The sequence below is a fragment of the Bubalus kerabau genome, chromosome 6 (genome assembly GCF_029407905.1).
Source record: "Bubalus kerabau isolate K-KA32 ecotype Philippines breed swamp buffalo chromosome 6, PCC_UOA_SB_1v2, whole genome shotgun sequence".
NCBI classification, from domain to species: domain Eukaryota; kingdom Metazoa; phylum Chordata; class Mammalia; order Artiodactyla; family Bovidae; genus Bubalus; species Bubalus kerabau.
This window is the reverse complement of record NC_073629.1, coordinates 51,202,734-51,215,455: the sequence shown is the minus strand read 5'-3', so window position 1 is coordinate 51,215,455 and position 12,722 is coordinate 51,202,734. Positions and strand designations below refer to the sequence as shown.

The 12,722-nt window shown below is 33.2% G+C and overlaps 3 protein-coding genes across 5 annotated transcripts in view; 2 read left to right on the top strand and 1 right to left on the bottom strand.

Moving 5' to 3' along the window:
* Nucleotides 1–8,593, top strand: part of MTF2 (metal response element binding transcription factor 2) — a 73,953-nt gene extending 65,360 nt beyond the window's left edge. For all 3 annotated transcript variants that reach the window (XM_055585119.1, XM_055585118.1, XM_055585117.1), the window contains 5 exons: nt 79–249; nt 4,298–4,403; nt 4,523–4,575; nt 4,688–4,792; nt 6,167–8,593. In XM_055585119.1, the coding sequence (XP_055441094.1) occupies nt 79–249; nt 4,298–4,403; nt 4,523–4,575; nt 4,688–4,792; nt 6,167–6,524 (793 nt within the window). In that variant the 3' untranslated portion in view covers nt 6,525–8,593. The remainder of the gene's footprint in view (nt 1–78; nt 250–4,297; nt 4,404–4,522; nt 4,576–4,687; nt 4,793–6,166) is intronic.
* Nucleotides 1–12,722, bottom strand: part of TMED5 (transmembrane p24 trafficking protein 5) — a 52,485-nt gene that overhangs the window by 4,461 nt on the left and 35,302 nt on the right. The window lies entirely within an intron of this gene.
* The window catches only part of CCDC18 (coiled-coil domain containing 18), a 216,461-nt gene continuing 212,471 nt past the window's right edge, over nt 8,733–12,722 (top strand). Inside the window, exon 1 of the mRNA XM_055585111.1 lies at nt 8,733–12,186. The gene's annotated coding sequence lies outside the window, so the exon portion shown is untranslated. The remainder of the gene's footprint in view (nt 12,187–12,722) is intronic.

The window sequence follows — 12,722 nt, the reverse complement described above, 5'->3', positions numbered from 1 at the left end:
CATGTGTTTTATGACTGAGGGTCTTCATATATATGTGTTCAGTTTTTAAATTTTTAGTTAATATTTTTTAAACTTTAGGTTTATGTCTGGGAAAGAAATAAAGAAGAAGAAGCATTTGTTTGGGTTGCGAATTCGTGTTCCTCCTGTGCCACCAAATGTGGCTTTCAAAGCAGAGAAAGAACCTGAAGGAACCTCCCATGAATTTAAAATTAAAGGCAGAAAGGCATCCAAACCTATATCTGAATCAAGGTAAAAGTTGATCTGTGGGTTAGTTTTTCTCTTTAGCTCATTTGTAACTAAAAATTTTTTTGTGTGTTACTTAGCCTCATTAGTATATTTGAAAGTACAAGTGGCAGTGACCCTGATTTGTTATCCTATTTAAAATTTCTTGCTTGAACAAGGTATAAAGAGTTAATGCTAGATGTTTATTTATTTACTATAGATCTAAGGCTTTCCAGGAATAGGCCCTATTGATTCTGTTCACAAACAGCATAAGTATCTATTCATTTGTTTGTTCATTTCTCATTCGTTTGTTCATTCATTCTATTTATCAAGCACCTTACTAAGTGCTGGAGATACAATAAATAAGACCTTCTTTCTGCCCTGGTGGGGTTTACATTATAATGGGGAAGAAAGTGGTAAACAAAATAATTATAGATCATGTTAATACCATTTAGGAAATAGCAAACAGATTTAGACTGTACTGGGATGGATAGAGATATAGGGGTCTTCTTTAAGAAGGAGGCTTAAGAAAGCCTGTTTATGATAATATTGAAGCTGAAACTTTAAAGAATGAGAATGACCTAACAATGTGAAGAATAAAGGGAAGAATACTTCAGGTAGCAAAAATAACAAGTGTGAAGCTATGAGGCATGTTCTAGGAACTTACAGAAGGCTACTGAGGTGTGAACAAGGGCTGGAGAGAGTAGTATTGGGTACTGGAAAGGTTGGGTGGGGCTTGGTCATGTGTTTTGTAGACCTCATAAGGAGTTTCGGTTGTTTTCTCAGAATAATGGGAAGCTATATAAAGATGTATGCACACTGAATTATCTTTTAAAATACTTCTTTGGATCTGCTGGGAAAACAAATTCTATAGAAGTAAGAGTAGAAACAAGAAAAAATGAAGACTTTCAGTTTTCTAGGTGACAGATAATGGTGGCTTGTGCAGTTGTAGGTGATAGCAGTCAAGTAGAGAGAAAATAGATTCAAGATCTCCACTAGAGGAATAAGTTGTTGGCTTTGCTAATGAATTAAATTTTTAAAGGAAGGGTGAGATAAAGTTATACAATGCCCAGATATCTGGTTTGAGCAACTAGTGGTTGGTTGTGTCTGTTACCAAGAGCTGGAAGAATAGATTTTGATGACGTGAATAAAGCATTCTTCTGTTTCAGACTTATTGAGTTCAAGATTCTTATGAGGAATATCTAAGTGGTAATGATGTTAGATACAGGCAGTTGGGTGTGTTCAGTCAGGAGCTCAGGACCCATGGTAATAAATTTTGAAGTTGTTTTATAAAACCATGAGAATGGATGATATTACGTAGAGAGAGAAAAGAAGAGAGTGTGGCCCAGAATAATGTCCTGGTATTATTTAGAGATTTGGAAGAAGTGAAATAAATGAAGGAGATGACTAGAAAACAATCATTGCAATAGGAGGAAACTAGGAAAGTTTGCTGTCATGAAAACCAAGTGAAGGAGAGTGTTTGAGAAAGATATGGGTCTATTAAACAGTACTGAATGTTGCTGAGAGGCAGGTTAAGATGAGAGAAAAATGTTTATTGGATTAGATAACATTTTGTTATTAGTGATTTTGACAAAAACTATTTTTCTTAAGTGTTAAGTCAGGTGGAAGTGGGACAATATGATCGAGTTTTGCACTGCTCAACTTACTGTCAAAACTGGTCTTTTTCTACAATTAGGGACATGGGAAGATTCAAAATAATGATGATGACAATAATACAGGAAAAGGGAAAAAAAGGAAATACTTTTTAAGAATTTTGAAAGAGAATGAAGAAAGTGGGAAGGGTATGTGTTGTCAACTCTCAGCAGTAGTTTCAGTGTATTGTTAAGGGAGGGAAGTAGACAAATGGAATGGAAGCTGAATCAAGTGATGGTTTTTTAAAAATAGATGTAAGACAATTGTAACCTGTTTCTGTATGTCAGTGGAGGAGAATGGTACAGAAGAAAGAGGTAACTGAAGATATTATAAAGTCTTTGAGGAAACATAAGGGACAGGATGTGGGAATCTAAATGTGGGATTGGCCTTCTAAAGCAGGACTTAACATCCTTCTGTTGAAGTGGAGAGAAAAAGAATATGAGTACAAATGCTAATTCTGTGATGACTGAAGTTACTGCCTAGTAGTTTCTGTTTTCTCAATGAAATGATGAGGCAAAGATAGCTGAGAGAGAAATTTAAGGAGCCAATACATAAGGTATAAGTTAATCATCTTGGAGAATAAGAAAAAATAATTACAGAGGGTTGTCAGTGCTATATATTCATTTGAGTTAGTAATAAAGTAGAGAGTACTTTAAGGGTTTTTTTTTTTTTTTTTAATGAAGGAAAAGAATACTATTCCTATTACTTTGATTTTTATTATTAATCTTTTTCTAGCAATTGCTTATATTATAAATTAGAAAAAAGATTTCCACAATCTCTCTTGTCCCTGTTTTGATTTTGATAGGCATTCTGTCTGTGGTAGTTATCAGATTTTCATTTGATGTGCCCAGATAATGGTTCAACTTTCTCTAAAGGCATTCTCAGTTCATTCTGGGCCCTAGGTATGAATTGGACTAAAGGGTACTTTCTTTAGTCCAGGGATCCTTTGTAAATGTTATGTTTGATCATCCTGCCAAAAAAATAAATGTACACCCCACCCATCTTATCCTTGGATAAGATTTTGGATTATAGTTCTAGTTACACTTTCTTCCTCTGCTTCTCTACTTTCTCTTTCCTCGTACTTCCACCTTTATTTCCCCAAACCAGTTTGGTGTGGAGGAATAGTCATTTCTTGTTTTCTCCATTCACCTCTTTCTAGCTTATTATATAAATCTGTTCCTTTACCTTGTTTTTTAATTCAGTTTTTCCTGGATAATGTTATTGTAGCACTTAATCCATTTTATTATTCTGCTTGTATATATGTTTATTGTCTTCTATCTATACTGTGAACCCCTTAGCGTGTGTGAAAGTCACTTAGTCATGTCCGACTCTTTGTGACCCCGTGGACTGTAGCCCCTGTCAGGCTCCTCTGTCCATCAAATTCTCCAGGCCAGAATACTGGAGCGGTTAGCTGTTGCCTTCTGCAGGGGATCTTTCCAACTTAGGGATCGAACCCAGGTCTCCCACATTGCAGGCACATTCTTTACTATCTGAGCCACCAAGGAAGTCCAAGGGTACTGGAGTGGGTAGCCTATCACTTCTCCACAGGATCTTTCTGACCCAGAAACAGTGGTCTCCTGCATTGCAGGTGGAGTCTTTACCAGCTAACAGGGAAGATCTCAAACTCCTTAGTACAGGGAACATTTTTGTATTTGTATTGTTAGTATTCTCTTTATATGGAGATGTTTATTGATTAAATGAAATAGATGTTCTGTGTATTGGTATTTGTCATTCTTCTCTTCTGTTAATTAGATATGTTCTTGACCTATTTCTTTTTTTCCCTTCTTATGCTTGATTTTTTCCTTTATGTCTCCAAAATGGTTTTCTAAAACTTTCTAATTTTGTCCTTTGAATGATTCCCCTACACAATATGAAGGATTCCTTCTTTACATTCTCCAACCTCTTTCTTATCAGCATCATTCAGGAACCCACAGGATATTTCTATCTAGAGCTACTGTATAGGGACTGAACAGTTTTAACATAGATACTTCCTGGCTCCATGAGGTTAACTACTGAGTTCATACTACTGAATTTAGTACTAAATTCTTGGAACATCCTCCAAGTACCTACATAGTAACAACCTAAATGAAATAATTGAACTTAAAGGAGTTTTGAAATCTTCCATCCAATACAGTAGTACTTTTTTTGTTTTGTAAAAAATTTTTAGGTGATATGTATTTTTTAAAATTGTTATTAGAGAACTTTTTTCCTTTAAACCTTTCAAATGTAAATATCTGTTTAAGAAATATTTATTCAAATTAGAATATATTATCTCTGAACTTGACTAAACTTGTGGATTCAGCTTAACTTTGTTTTTATAATCTAATTACTACATAAGTAGAGGTTATGACAGTTTATATTGTCCACTGTCTTTTTGTTTTCTTTCTGCAGAGATTAAATACATAATGGTTTTATGTTTCAGGGAAGTAAGCAATGGCATAGAAAAAAAAGGAAAGAAAAAATCTGTAGGTCGTCCACCTGGCCCATATACAAGAAAAATGATTCAGAAAACTGCTGAGCCACCTTTGGTAAGAGGATATATTGGTATATGTTCTCAGAGAAGAAATCTGCTTGAAATTACTGAGAAACTAATTTCTTTTCATTACTTTTAGAAACCATTCTTTAAATTTTTGTTTTTCTTTTCCAGGATAAGGAGTCAATTTCAGAGAATCCTAGTTTGGATTTACCTTGTTCTATAGGGTAAATAGAAAGTTATTTTCGCCTATCCTAGGAATTTTCTTCTTGGGGGGGAGTTAGTATTTCTATTGTTATGTAATATAGTTGTTATACCATTTAAATTCTTTTGTCTCAGGAGAACTGAGGGAACTGCACATTCATCCAATACCTCAGATGTGGATTTCACGGGTGCTTCCAGTGCAAAAGAAACTACCTCGTCTAGTATTTCCAGGCATTATGGGTAGATATTTTATGTTCTTATTCTTAACTAATTTTCCTCTAGAGTTTTTTCTCTGTAAAATGATGATTAAATACATTTAAAAAAATTGAAAGTGATACCAGTTTGTCTTGAAGCTTTTGAGATGCAGTCTATATCTTAGGTTGTTAATATTCATCTGAATATTTTTACTTTTCAGAGCACAGATGTTAAAATTTTCAAATTTGTCAGGAATTTTGCTATGTACACAAAGAAGAGGTATCCTGGTGTTTATAGATGTGTTCTTTTCTGTGAGACCTTTTTATACTTTTAATATACAAGTGTGAATTTTTTTTTTTTAATAAGTTAGAATCAAGCACACAAACCTTTTTATTAGAAAAAGGATTTTAAATTCAGGATTTTTTTTTTATCAATAACAGACTTTATCTCTAGTATTTTTTTTTAACCTAACTCTTTAGAAAGGCAACTTTTTCCTGAAATCTGATGTATCAGGTAAGAAAAATTTAGTTTATTTGGGGCCAGGGCCATGAGCTTGCAGATTTTAATCTTCCCTTTGTTTAATTTTTGTTTTCACAACAAAGCATTCTGTTAAGCTTATGCACATTATCTTTTTTTTGTACATTGTCTTATTTAATTTTTAAAACAGTCTTTTGAGTTGTTTCCATTTTATAGATAAGAAAACGGAGACTTAGAGGGTTTTTGTAACAAGCCCAAGATGGCATGTTTATTAGCAAATATACAAAACTAGGGTTTTAACTTGGGCAGTATGATGTAGACTTTACTGGCTATATTATATTTTGACCTGGTTTTATAATATCATAAAATCTTTGAATCTCTGAACTCAAAGCTTGTCTTGTTTAGTCCCTTCACTTAATCTCTTAAGAGAACACAGAAGATAAGAGATTTAAATTTGACCAATATCATGTTGAGCTATACCAAGGGTATAGTTTAGGCTTATTTCAATTTATTATATTACTTAACAATAGGCCTAGAATTGATAACCAAGAGAACCTTTATACTGGTTCTGCCATCAGTTAAAGCATATGTAAAGGTGTCTTTTATGTAATAGGTGCTTATTAAATATTTCTTGCACTGAGTGAATGAATGAATGAACTTTCTTCTTTTTAATGATAAAAATGTTGACAAGATCTGACTTAAAAATCCTCTTGGTAAGTAAGAATTTGCCTTGTTGGCTTCATAAATCAAAATTTCCTCTGATTCTTTTAAGCTTAATAGTACATAGTTAAGGAAGAAAAGCTCTTCAAATGTCAGCCCCAAGAAGGTGATTGAATTTAATGAAGGCGAGTGATAATCCATTTCATATAGCATTTGTTGTTTTGATTTGGCTGATTTTTATGTCAGCAAGGGTAGACAATTGTGGCCTTTTTTGTTCTGTAGATTATCTGACTCCAGAAAAAGAACTCGTACAGGAAGATCTTGGCCTGCTGCAATACCACATTTACGGAGGAGAAGGGGTCGTCTTCCAAGAAGAGCACTCCAGACTCAGAACTCAGAAATTGTAAAAGATGATGAAGGCAAAGAAGATTACCAATTTGATGAACTCAACACAGAGATTTTGAATAATTTAGCAGATCAGGAGTTACAACTCAATCATCTAAAAAACTCCATTACCAGTTATTTTGGTGCTGCAGGTAGAATAGCATGTGGTGAAAAATACCGAGTATTGGCTCGTCGGGTGACACTTGATGGAAAGGTGCAGTATCTTGTGGAATGGGAAGGAGCAACTGCGTCCTGACTGTAGGACTGAACATTATGTTCACTGCACTCTCGTTTTCTGTAGGTACAATTCAAAACCCTAAAGGAGTCTGGCTTTTACTATCTTTTAAAAAAAAGGTTAAGAAAAAAATCACATAAGATGATACTAGCCTTAACATGTACTTGTCAATGTTATGGATATTGTCATAAAAAGATATCTTTTAAAAATCAGAGACTTAATTTTTTAAATCTTAAGATTTGTAGAATGTTTCTAGGATAGGATATTAAAAATGATTCAAACCCATGCATGGTGTTAGATAATTTTTCTAATTATTCCATTGAGTCAGTTTTTGTGGTTAGTGGTTCTCAGAGCAAACTGATCATGTAGATAGATAGCACAAGTATTTGGAGAAACATTGTCTGTTTTGTTACCAAAATGTTGGAAAAAATTTATTTCAATACCTTTTAGAAGTGCAGTGTATATAATGCCTACTAAAAGACTGTAAAATACTGAAATTTTCTTTCAAACAAAGTGTAAAAAATATATTGAGCCTGTAAATTGCTCTGTGACTAGACTTCATTGTCGTCTTAATATATTCTTTGCATGTGCATATATATACACACATGTGTATATATATGTGTGTGATTGATTATGTGACCTATGCAATACAAATTATGGGAATGGGCAGCTTTGGAGTATATATCCCATAATTCTTTTTTCAGGAATAGTTGCAGTATTTACACAGCAGCATTTCTTCTCAGGCTTTTATTGGGTGCTGTTGCTTGCTATGTATGAAGAGAAATGTGTCAAACAAGTTTAGTGTGTTCTTAAGAAGGGTGTGAACAACAGTGTTCATGGGCTTTTTCGAATGCTTTTCATTATCAGTCCTTGTAACTCAGCTGTTCAGTACCTAAAACAAATTCAAATAGTATGAATATTATCTCCTACTAGAAGTAACGTTTTCAAATTTTCATGGCACATTATGATTGTAAATGTCTCTCAGTTTTAACAGTAAGTCTATAGGAATCCCGTGAAGATTCCTGAAATGTCTGTAGTAACTGTTAGTCATGTTGAATAAGTGTAGTATGAACAAAGTATTTTATTGCACAGGGTTAACAAACAGTGTGTTGCCTGCGAGGCAGCTGCTGTTTTATTACAACATTACCTCTTGTTTTTATGAAATGTACCAAGATTTAAATTGATAACTTTATTTTACATGTGTTTTAAAAAAAAAAAAACAAAAAAAACAGTTTCTTTTATCACCAGTGTTAGAGTTGTCTTCTGTTTCTTTTTGTTTTGTTTATTTGTTTTCTTTTTTAGCCAAAGAGTAAACAGAAGAATATTCTTATTTTGGTGGCTATTCATTTTAATCTTAAAAGTGATTGGTGGATTTTAGCCTAAAAATTGGAGAGTTTGCCACCAAAATGAAAAATATGTAAAGTGTAGTGATTACAGAGTGGTTAAAAATGTGGGTTAGTGCTTATTTATTCCATTGATTGATTATTTGACTGTTTATAAGAAAGTTGCTTTATTTCTTTAAACATCTTCAAAAGATGACCTTTTCTTGTCACATTATAGCCAAAAGAAGCAGAGAACTTCGTACGTAGTCCTGCATTTGGTTCCTGGTTGGCCAGGTATAAATGAGCTTTACAAAAGTGCAAATTAAGAACTGTCACTTCTGTTTACCTCCACCAAAACTTGATTTTCCCCTAGCTATTAATTTAAAGTTGCCTTTCCTGCAGCTGCAATATTTTGAATAACACACAAGAGTTTGTGTTGATTTTGAATGTTTGTTTATATCTAGGGGTAATGGAAAATGTAAATCCCGTGTAACCTTATTCACTCCACCTGTATCATATTATTTCATTTTCCCCAAAGTCCTTTAATTCTAACTGAACACCAGCAGTATTTTTAGTAATTCTTTCTTTAGCATACTTGGAAGATGATTTATTAAGCTGAACTGTCTTTAGACGTAATTATTGTGAATGTCTGTTTTATTTTATCATGGTGGTTCACATGGCTCTGATGTTCAGTTTGTATTTTTGGAATTGCTTTACTTAGAATTAAAACAGACGAACATTAAATGTGTGTATTTTTTAAAGAGCTAATGAGTTTTGCTTCTGTATTTTGCTGAAAATACACACTGGTGCAGTAGATGGCTGCTTTCATCTAGCCAGGGAGCTGAAGAGTTTCTAGTTCTGTTGTAAATACGTTCACTTGAGTTAATCTTGATAAAACTTTACTTTCATTTTCCTCTTGTCCCCCCAATAAATATTAATAATTATTACATGCTCATCTTACATGATCCTCTGAAGAAATAAATTATGTTTAGCCAGCTTGTACACTTTATACTTGAAAGACAAGGTATCTCCCTGTCCGCAAACTTCAAAAAAATTCAGCGTTTCAACTGTTTTCTTCTTACCTATATAGAAGGTGTTAGGGTTTACATAAAAGGATTTCTTCTTTTCTTTTTCCTGAAAAGCTTTGCCCCAGGCTACAGAAAGAAAAGATGTAAAAATAGTATACCTTATTCATTTTTACTCAAATATATTTTATAAATACCCTGATAGTCATGGATAAATATGGATTCTAAGGCCTTTAGGTGATCAAACAGAATAAAAGCTATCAGAGTTATTCTGTCAGTTCTAATGTAGGAGTGATGAAGTCAGATCTTATCTTGTTGGATTTATTTTGTTACTGAATGTTTAATAGAAGTGAATGTTCACTGATATATGAGTTTGAGGGTATTTCTTGTTTTATTTGCAAGGTATGTTTAGTTTCTATTGTGTATATATTAAGATTTCTGTTAGTGTTAGGGTAGAAATAATTTTGGGGCTATTTGATTGAGTTTTTGTTAGGTACTATTAAGTTTTGGTTGGAACCTGATCTTATTGGTATAGTTATAGCAAACTTGTTCTCTGGTTCTAGGGTTGTTTGAATGAGAATATAATGGCAAAGGAAGATGTCTGTGCTACGTTGGACTACCTCTATGAATATACTTACAGAAGTCTCTTTCAGTTTCTTCTTTGGCAGTTGACTAGTCATGTTCTTTCCTCAGGGAAATAAAAACTTGATAGTTAAATGTAAAGTGAGAATTTTATCATGGAATTTGTTTATAATTAGTAGCAGTTAAGAAACTTGATATCTGTCTGATACAGATTTGGAGATGGAAGAAACTGTGAAAGCAAACTGATTGGCTCTCTAAATAACAAATAGATGGGAGCAAGTAACTTTTAAGTCATAATATCAAAATATCTTGGAGCAGTAAATAAATCAAAATGTAATACTGTATTTATATTTAAAGTTAGAAGAAGGTGGCAAATTAAGCAGTTCATTCTTTTTTTCTCCCCTTGCCTCACTCTTACTCAATAAAATCTCTTTCTGCTTTTTTTCCCTTCTTTTGTCCTGTGGCATGTTGGATCTTAGTTCCCTGATTAGTGATCAAACGGGTACCCCCTACATTGGGAGAGCAGAGTATTAACCATTGGGCCATGAGCAATGTCCCACTCTGCTTTTTACCTATGTAGTTTTTTTTTGTTGGAGATGATGTTTGGATGCTTAGTACTAACTCCTCACTTTTGCAGTATCCTCAAGGAATGTGATTTCTCGTTCAAGAAAATTTTCCACTAGATTTAAGCAAGCCAACAAAGGAATAAAACCTTCATAGATGATAAAATGTACTTATTGCATAAAGCAAAACTATGTCCTGTTTAAAATCATTAATTTCTGTTCCTTATATTTAATGAAAGGTATTCAGTCCTTTTTTCCCTTCTACCTTTCGACCTGCTTTCCCAGTTAGGGGGGAATATTTGTGCCCTAAATGGGCACAAATTGGTTTAGGGGTAGGGTTGGAGGAGCCAAAAAAATCTTAATGATTTTTAGCCCTCCAGAACTCAACTCTATCTGACAGAAATCTTTATTCCTTATTATTTACTTTTGTTGAGTTTTCTTGAATATTACAAGAGCAGCACTGACATCGAAGTCATGGAACATATACAAGATAATTTTAAGGTCAATGCTGGCAAATGTAGAGCTATATTCCAGAGAACTTTGTTTAGTCTTGAACTCACTTAGTGAGAGGTGGGTCTGCATATGCCTATTGGCTTCCACTGACTCCCTTGTGGGTTTCATTTATGTTTGATCCTAAGTACTTGTGTGTGACTTGGGCTTGGAGAATTAAATAAAAGTAAAGCTCAAGTTTATTTAACCCATCATTAACTAGGTTAGGTGCAGAAAAGAAAAAATATTGAATGTTGAATGAATGTCAAGTGAATGAATGGAATATCTAGCAGCTAGTTCAAAGTAATTTTTTCATATTAAGCAAAAATTCAAAATAAGCTCACCAAAAACAGTTTTTTTAAAAGAAATTAAGTTTTTCTAATGTTTTACTTTTTCTGAGAAATACCACCTTTGAATAATTTTAAAATATTTAACTATATTGCTATTGTTATGTGTTTATAAAAATGGCACATGTAAATTTAGAATCAATTTGTAGAAGTAAATAATATTGAAAGTTACTCATAATGAAACTATAATAAGAGCATCCAGTATTAATAGTATTGTACATACTTGGTGAGGGGATTAGAATTTTCTGTACATAACTACTGGAATGTAAGGAAAATTTTCTTGTACAGAATTTGAGACAAAAAGAAGATTTTGTGAGAATTTGGATCCCCTTTGAGAACATGTGAAGCTTCCTTAGATACATCTGAAGTTAAACTTCCTTGAAGAGACCATGAAAGTTTAAGCAGATGAAGCTTTTTAGAGAGAGTTTTGACAGGGAACGGCTATTGATTCATGAAAGATTGAGGCACGCTTTTGGTTCCAGCTGTGTTTCCCTATATTGCCAAATCTCTTCTAGAACCCAAAAGCATATCTGTAAGTTCTATTGATATTTTTTTTCCCCTTTGGTATTATAATTTTGTGTAACCACATACAGACTTTCTGTGTTTTTCTTATCTCTAGATATGTTATCCAATGAAGAATTATGTCATAATTGATACTTCTTTATAAACCATAGTTACTATTAAAGACCATAAATGTTTAAAAATGCCACTTCATTGAAGATTTTTCTAGTTATTAAGTGCTTCATGTTTCTAACAACACCATTCTTAGCATGCTAACTTTTTCCTAATTACTGAGAAATTGTGAACATTCATTTATTTTATGTTGCTGTAATATGGTGGTACTTTCAGAGATCTGGATGTGGGTAGGGACTCTAGTCCTTAATCACTTAGGCTGCGTGATGCTCTTACATTAGTCTACTTTTCACATCTCTTTTGTGTTAGTCCCCAAGTTAATAATACATATTTATTCACAGTGTATTGAGCAGCTTTCTCCCTATTTGTTCTCTCTAGCTTCTAAATGTTACTAATTTACAGTAGACTGGGAAGAACTTTAGTGAGGTTTTCCGGAACAAATAGATAACCACTTCAGTAAAAATTTAAACCTTTTTCTACCCACAGTTCTGATTTGTTTTTAGAGATTTTTTTTGATGTAGACCATTTTTTTAAATGTCTATTCAATTTGTTACAACTGCTTCTGTTTTATGTTTTGTTTTTTTGGCAGCCTGGAATCTTAGATCCCCAACCAGGGATTGAATCCACACTCTGCATTGGAAGGCAAAGCCTTAACCACTGGACCACCCAGGAGTCTCTAGATTCCTGAGTAATGAATCAAGACTGATTTCCTTTGAGAAAGAGTAAATGCTTTTTTATACTGTTCATTACTCAAAACAAGACTTTTTTTGTTTTGTTTTTTTCCTATTTGACATTTTATTGATCGAAATGTTTATGATCATAAATTACATTAGATTTTCTGTTATCAAACACATAAGATAGGTTTTCAACTGTCATTGAATAGTTGAATGTAGAAAATAAATACCTTTCATTTGCAGGTATTTAAGAGTTGGAAAAATTCTTCAACATTCTATATTCCATCTTGTATTATAGAAGGCTTTGTCTCTTCATCTAGGAATTTAAAGCCTTGATTGAGAAAACTAATTGGTGGGCAAAATAGTTTTACAATAAAAGCCATAGAATCCTATGTAGTTGAGGCAGTGCCAGCAACTACCATAAAGACTGAATTTCAAATTTTCTACGATTTCCTAGCTTTTCACTGCAGAAAATGCGTTTTTTGGAAGAAATTTAGACATTGGTTATACAGATTGGATCCATTTCTCTGATGCAAAAATGTAATTGCTTACTTATACATTACAGTCTTGCATTTTGCATGTGT